This window comes from Lupinus angustifolius, chromosome LG12, assembly GCF_001865875.1.
Source record: "Lupinus angustifolius cultivar Tanjil chromosome LG12, LupAngTanjil_v1.0, whole genome shotgun sequence".
Taxonomy (NCBI): domain Eukaryota; kingdom Viridiplantae; phylum Streptophyta; class Magnoliopsida; order Fabales; family Fabaceae; genus Lupinus; species Lupinus angustifolius.
The window spans coordinates 5,484,820-5,493,199 of NC_032020.1; the positions used below are offsets into that span (position 1 = coordinate 5,484,820).

An 8,380-nucleotide genomic window follows, 5' to 3' on the forward strand; every position below is an offset into this window, starting at 1 on the left:
TACAACCAATGACTACAATTTATAAGCAAAGAATGACTTAATTAAGGAAATAAGTAAACTTGTATAAACCTTCAAATTGATATAAAATCTCCTAATCAATACTATAAAATAAAATAATAATAATATGTGTAGATTCTCTAATAATAAAGTGAAACTACTAATAGAAGAAAAGTGCATGTTATTTAACATTCACCATGTTCTTGTTATAATATAATGTTTCCCTTCTTATTCTTTTGGATTCCCCTAGCATCTTACAATGCAATCAGGAAAATAGTACTATTTTCCATTACTAGCTTTTAAACCAGATCTAGATTATTGAAAATACATAAAGAAAGATCTTTGGTTCACCAACAGCTGTTGACATGAAATTCAATGTACTTACGGTAATTGTGGATTTTCCACATTGACGTGTTGTAGGAACAAAAGAGGTAATTTTATGTTTCACAAACTCGAGTGCTTTAATTTGTTTGTAAATTAAGTTACTTCTAATCACCTTCCCTTGAAAAGTTGTATAGGAACTTGTGACACTGTTTTTTATAATGGAATTCAATTGTATCACAACTCTGCATTTTAAATCAGTGATATCTTGTTCCCTTGGTTGTTTCTTAGTTGTATTTCTGATATTCTATTGCCTCTACATGTAAATTAATTTCTCCCATCTATTAGACAAGTCAAATGAAAACTATATATAAAAATTTCAATAATTTTCTTGTCATAATACAACAGTAGGAAATTTCAGCCAAACCACACGATTGCAGTATATATATTGTTATTGTAAGAAGTAGTTAATATACATTATCAAATCTTATTTGAATAGTTAAGATTAAAAAAATGATCATGTGACTAATAATTAATTTTCAAAAAATGATTGAGACTCAGATTTATTATTTTCACAGAAGAATTATTCTCACTTGACTAAAATGACTCATATGTATATATATACATATGTTGCTGAAGCTAAAATTAGCCAACACCCAAACCATCTTACTCAATAGCTTTAAATCACAACATCTTCAGAATAACACTAAAACCATGGCTCACTTTCTTTTCATTTCCCTTCTCTTAGCAAATATTTTCCTTGGTCTAGCCATAGCTACAAATGAAATGGAAATCATTTTCCAATCTCTTTCAGCACCATCTTCAAATCCTCCTGCTCAAAGCCCATCCAGTGACAAAAGAACAATCACAGATGAACCCTCAATTGGAAGGAAACATGGTAAGCACCAACAACATAAACATGAAAGCACCTCTAGCACCCCAATTCCTAGCCCATCTGAAGCACCACAAATTGAAAAGAAGATGCATGCTAGTTCTGAAGGAAGTATTCCTAATCATCAGAAAACTTCTGTTGAGCCGCTTGAAGAAGTTTTGGGGTCTCAGGGTCAGGCGCACTTTGTAAAGCAGCATCACCATTCATATGACAAGTCCATAGCTGGGGGAGGAGTTATTCTTGGAGGGCTTGCCACCACATTCTTGGTCACAGTTTTCTGTTATATTAGAGCTACTGGAAGGCACAAGTCAGAGATCATTGCCTAGTGCTTGAAAGTCTTTTTTTTTTTTTACTTCTGTCACATATTCTTGTATTATATGCAGCTTAAAGGAAACTAGTGAATAGACTACGATTTACAATCTACATTTGTTCAGATGAATATTAGGATCGTTTTCTTTACAATTATAAAAATTCAACTGTTCAAAACTTCAACTAATCTCCCAAGCCCCAAAAATTCATTGATTTAAATTGAGGCTGATTCAAATTGTGGCTGTTATGATTTAGATTGTGGCGGTTGCGGTATAAATAATTAGTTTGTGATTAAAAAAATATTTTTGAATTCATTGTGGTCAAATATAGTATGATATAGCCCAAATGCGATCCAATATGATGACATATGGTTACAACAATTTCCGTAACCACAATATTGTGATTATATCACGTGATGTAGTCTGCAATATAAATCAGTGATCCGGTTTGATCATAACTCATTTTGGTTGGTATGGGATTAATTTGAAGAAAAAATTTAAAGTTCAAAAAAATTGATGGCTGGATAAGGTTATAATTTTTAACACGGTATGCGCATTACGTTGCAACTGGGAGGTGATTTCAAATCACATTAAAACTAGTGCAACGAAATGGTGTTGCCACCACATTGAACCGAGTTGTGGCCATACCAAAGCAATGGGATAGATTCAGAAACAAAATATATAAGTGACAACAACTCAGCGGTGCACGGTGTGATAGCCATGCGATATTGCGATCGATCCTCGGAGTAGCCATCACATTGGTTACAACCGCAGTTTTCTAACAATGCAATCCTCGCAGTAAAACTTACACTGATATCGTAAAAAAAATCTCTCTCTTCGTTTGCCGCGGGGGAGTTGGTAAGTTGGTAAAGATTGCAGTAGAAGGATCTTATGGATTAAAGTAATTGTATATGTGGCTATTGTACTTACTGTTGCAATTTTCTCAACCGGTATTATGCATGGCACTCTTCCATATGTATGTGGCATTATTGTTCCAAATTTTGAATCACATCATTGATTCTACTGTAATATAGTACTTGTGGTGATTGTCGCAATTATATCACACCATAATTGTAATGATACTAAATCATAATAATACGGCCATATTAGACTGCAGCATAATGCATCTGGTACATCATGGTGCATCAAAATGAAAAAAAAAATGAGTTAAAAAAAGTTCATATATACACAATAACTACAACTACAATGGTAACTACTATTATGCAGCAATTTAAATCATTAGTACACCGTTCATTTGTGAGTGGCATACATTGTATATATAATATAGTTATAGGCTTATTCTACCGAACCTATCTCTACAGCAGATATGTTCTCTAAAGTGCAAGTGAGCCCAAATACTTTGATCTCTACCTTTTATGCAATGCAAAGACTAGCACTTCAATTTCAACTTTAGTAAACATAAGCGATGCTTTTGTTATTACGTATCATATTAACTCCTACTTGGGAACAATAATGTAAATTTTATAAGAAAATGATAGTATAATAAAAGAAATAACTTTGTTGGAAGAAAAGAAAGAAAAATGTTTTTAATCGATTAACATACGGTCTTAATCGATTATCGGGGAAGATGAGAGAGAGATTTGACTTATTTTGTATTTTTATTCACAGAATAATCTTTCAGATACAATGCCTTTTAACTAACTAAACCAACTGTCTCATTAATCAATTAGGCATATCGTTAATCGATTAATGAAACTGGCTATATGAATTACAGTTTACTCAACACTCTCCCTTAATTCATACTAGCTATGCTAACAATACCTAGTTGCCTTCTTTGTATTTGCAAATCATCAATTTTCAATGGTTTAGTAAGTATGTCAGCTTGTTGTTCTTTTGTTTTGAAAAATTCCAGCTTCATGTTGTTCTTCTCCACTTGATCTCTCAAGAAATGATACTTAGTTTCTATGTGTTTGCTTCTACCTAGGGATGGCAAAAAAACCCGTACCCGTGGGTAAAACCCGTACGGGCACGGGTACGAGTCACAAACGGGTACCCACGGGTATTATAAACGAGTTTTTAAAAATACTCGTAGTGCATACATGCGGGTACGGGAATTATGGTACCCATACCCGCGGGTACCCATTATTTATATGATTAATATATTATATTTAATTAAAATAAAAAATACATTATTCTAACATTTATTATACTATGTATATTTTTTCCTTTTACTTTGTTTACATATTTTTTATTGAGTTTGGTGGTGAAACACCCTACAAATATTATTACATGTGTAGAAACACACATGTTTTACAAAGAAAATATATATTTTATGTTAAAAAAATGAGAACATAAAACTACACAAATGGAAACCACAAATAAATTTAGCATTTTAGCAAAATATTCAATCAAAAGGTACAAAAATAATTAAGTTTCATCTTATTTGAAACACAATAGAAGTAGAAATTTAAAAAATTATTTATAATAGAGGAAACCCGCGGGTACCCAGAAATACCCGCTCACGGGTACGGGCGGGTATGGGTATTACTCTTCTATTTTAAAACGGGTAGCGGGTAGCTACTACCCGTGCCCGCCTGTGCCCGTTGCCATCCCTACTTCTACCATGAGATACTAGATTCTTAGCTAAATTGATGGTTGATTTGTTGTCTATAAACGAAAAGATTGGTTCATCCATATGCATTCCCAACTCCATGAACAAAGCTTGCAACCATAATGCTTGTTGTCCTCCCAAGCAAGCTACAATATATTATGCTTCACATGATGATAGAGAAACAACTTTTTTCTTCTTAGAACACCAACTCACAATTGCATTGCCAAGCTTGAATGGGTACCCACTTGTGCTCTTTCTATCATCCCTATGACCATACCAATCAACATCTGTGTAGCCATGGATTAAATTCTTTACTGAGTTTTTTTGCTTCTGTTGGTAGAGAACATAACTCCAAAATCCATGCTTCCTTTGAGGTATCTAAGTATCCTTTTCACTACCAACATGTGTGAGTGCTTAGGATTCTCCATATATCTACTTACTAGTTTAACACTATAAGCTAGATCAGGCCTTGTGTTACAGATGTATCTTAGTGATCCTATCATTTCCCTATAGAGTGTTGGATAAACTAATTTAGCTTCTGAATTCTCATAATTTTCTTTTCTTAAAGTGTGACTAGTTTCAATTGTTTTTGAAGCTGAGTTGCACTCAAGCATATTGAACCTCTCAAATACATTAGCTATGTACTTTCTTTGGTGAATCAATATGCCTTCATTAGTCCTGGAAAATTCAATTCCTAGGAAGTATGAGAGATTTCCCAGGTCTGACATCACAAACTCAAGCTTCAACTTTGCTCTGAGCCTTTCTATCTCATCACTCTCGTTGTTAGTTATAAGCAAATCATCTACATATAAGCATATTATTATTGATGCTTGTGTATATATACCTTTTGTGTAGATACCATGTTCATCTACATATAAGCATAAATCCCAGCTTTAATATGAATCCATTTATTCTCTTATTCCAAGCTCTAGGTGCTTGTTTCAATCTATAAAGTGCTTTATGCAATCTATACACCTTCTCTTGATTTTGGTTCTTCAAAGCCAGGAGGTTATGATACAAACAATTCCTTGTCCAATAGACCATTAAAAAAATCTGATTTCATGTCCATTTGACATATAGACCAATCTTTTGAGCAATCAATTGTAGTGATACATCTCACTGTCTCCATTCTTGCCAATGGAGCAAATACCTCATCTAAATCTAATTCTGGTATTTGCAAGAATCCTTTTGCCACCAACCTGGATTTTTACTTGGACACAGTTCCATCAGGCTTCAACTTCACCTTATACACCCATTTTACTAAGATAACATTCTTACCCTTTGGTAGCGTTGTAAGCTCCTGTGTGTTATTCTTCTCAATTGATCTAATTTCCTCCTTCATTGCTTCAATCAAACAACTTTCTTTCACTGCTTGATCAAATGAGATTGGCTCCATTTCAGTTAGCAAAGCCATATGCGCAAAATCCCCCTTATGTGTGATTGTGGAGTTAGTAAACACTTCATAATCTCTAAACCTTGATGACATGTGTCTTTGTCTTTGAGGTCTCTCAACAATATTAGCATTGTCTTCACTGATTGCTTGCACTTATGATGTGTTTTGTGTGTTCTCAATATCCATCTTAATTGACTTGTTTGAGGCTGCATTGTGTGAGTTCCAATCCCAAGATTGAGATTCATCAAATTTCAGGTCTCTACTATTTGAGATTGTGTTTGTATTTGGATCAAAAACCTTGTATGCTTCTGTTGAGTGACATCCTAGGAAGATTAGCCTTTTTCCTTTGTCATCCAAGTTCTTTTAACTGGGTAATTTTCCAGAATAGGGCTTTGGTGCAAATAGCGATAAGTGGGAACCGCGACACCTATTTAACCCCCCCCCCTTTCTAGGTGTATTCTGTCACTGATATCGGAGCTAGTATGTTGTGCTAGCTCAACCGTATCCATTAACCACTCTCCCGTATTCAGTGGCGAAAGATATGCCTACTGGAAAGTTTGAATGAAAATCTTTATAGAGGCCATCGACTCGAATATTTGGGAATCCATAGTCAAGAGGCCCTTCAGTCTACAACATTGAGTGGAAGATGAACCGAAAGATAAACTGAAAAGTCAATGGACCGATGATGAACGCAAAAAGTTTCACTATAACCTGCGTGCCAAAAATATCATCACATCGGCCCTATCCTATGATGAGTTCTTTTGGGTTTCGCAGTGCCAAAGTGCTAAAGAAATGTAGGGCACTTTACAAGTGACTCACGAAGGCACTATCAAAGTCAAGCGTGCCAGGCTGAATGCGCTGATACATGAATATGAGTTATTTCGTATGTTATCAATTGAATCCATTTGTGATATGCAAAAACGATTTACTCATATAGTTAACCATTTAGTTGCTTTAGATAAATTGTTTAACAAATGAGAACTTACTAACAAAGCTTTATGATGTCTTGACAGGACATGACAACCAAAAGTAACAACTATTATGGAATCAAAGGATTTTGACTCCATGCCTTTGGCGACATTGTTCGGAAAACTTCAAGATCACGAAATGAAGCTTGGACGCCTGACTATGCACGAAGAATCAGATCAGAAAAAGAAAAGTATATCTCTCAAGGCAACAACATCTCAATCCACAGAAGAGAGAGAACAAGATGAATCTGATTCAGATGTAGACGAAGAAACTTTGAGCCTTCTCGTATGCAAATTCTGGAAATTTCTAAATAAAGGAGGCTTCAAACGTTTCCAGAAGAAGAGAGTCGACCAGAAAAGGCAAGAGTAAAGAGCACTTCACTTGCCATGAATGTGGTCAGCCATGACATATGAGGTTCCAATGTCCTACATACGTGAAGAAGGTTTATTCAGATAAGAGCACTCCTCGGGATTTCAAATTGAAGAAAGCTTACATAGCATGGGATGTACCAGAGGAGGGCACGACATCCAGCACCTCAAATGAAGAGGAGATAGCAAAGCTATGCTTAATAACGAGAACCTATGATGCCTGTTGCTCAAATTCAAAAGAGGCAAATAGCGAGGTATATTCTGACACCTCATCTACTTTAGGTGATGATTCTCCTCCTTATGAGGAATTGTATAATGCGTATGTGGAATTGCATGATGAGTTAAAGAAATTAGCTAGGATTAGTTTCGATAGGAAAAGAGTAATCCTGCTAAATGAACAAAATATAGTTTCATTACAAAAAGAATTAGATGAACTAAAATTGGAAAATGAAACATTAGATTTGATCTATTCTTGTGATGCATGCAATTGCTCTGATAATAATTTATGTCAACCAACTGTATGTGATTTTTGCGATGATTTGAAAAATGAAAATTTGAGATTAAATGAAAAAATCGCAAAACTCAAAGAGATTCAAAACATGTTAGACACTATGCTTAGTAAAACCAGGAATGTTGGTGACCATACCAGGCTAGGATATATTCCCCGTTCACGTAGGATAAGACCATATAGAAGACCTATTAATCGAACCAATAATTTTTTATAATAAAAAGGTTCCTACATATTTTTTTTCGGCACCCATGGCCACACTTCCTACTCTTGTTATATTAGAAAATATGATATACCTAGTGGCGTGTATGTGTGGATGAAAAAGGGAGATAACTCCCTAGTTACTAACAAAAAGGACCCAACATAACTTGGGTACCTGAAAAAGACAAGTGATCCATATTTTGCAGGTATGTCTACGGGCACATGGACAACATTGGTATCTTGATAGTGGATGCTCGAGACATATGACATGTGATAGATCAAAATTCCTAGATCTTTCCTTGCAAGAAAAAGGGTTTGTCACTTATGGAGACAACAACAAAGGGAAGATACTTTGCATTAGAACAATTGGCAACTCAAATCAGGTTGTGATCGAAAATGTTTTATACGTTGAAGGTTTGGAACATTACCTCTTGAGTATCAGCCAACTATGCGATAAAGGTAGCCGTGTATCTTTTGATTCTGAGTGTTGTATTATTCATGACAATATATCTAATAAAGTTAAGTTTGTCGGTNTCGGATATCGTATAAATAATATCTATATGGTTAATCTGGAGGATGTCACTACTCTATTTTCAAAATGTTTTATATCCAAAGAGGATGACATCTGGCTTTGGCATAAGCGTGCCGCTCATATTCACATAAAGCATCTAGATAAATTGTCTAAAAATAATTTGGTTGATGGGCTGCCAAAACTTGATTTTAAAACTCAAGAAACTTGTGACACTTGTCAAAGATGTAAACAAGTTAAAAACTCTTTTGCTAAAAAGAATGTGATATCCACAATAAGACCATCATAGGTTATGAGTTTTGATGGTAGCTTTTATGCTTTA

The 8,380-nt window shown here is 34.7% G+C and overlaps 2 protein-coding genes across 2 annotated transcripts; one reads left to right on the forward strand and one right to left on the reverse strand.

Moving 5' to 3' along the window:
* Positions 943-1,703, forward strand: LOC109362063. The gene has a single exon (XM_019607632.1). It carries the CDS (start codon positions 946-948, stop codon positions 1,534-1,536), a length of 591 nt encoding a protein of 196 aa, XP_019463177.1. The 5' UTR covers positions 943-945; the 3' UTR covers positions 1,537-1,703.
* Positions 4,402-5,504, reverse strand: LOC109361829 (uncharacterized mitochondrial protein AtMg00810-like). Its single transcript, XM_019607365.1, has 2 exons — positions 5,369-5,504; positions 4,402-4,958 (listed from the first exon to the last, which is right to left on the reverse strand). The coding sequence occupies exons 1-2, from the start codon at positions 5,502-5,504 to the stop codon at positions 4,402-4,404; spliced, it is 693 nt and encodes a 230-aa protein (XP_019462910.1).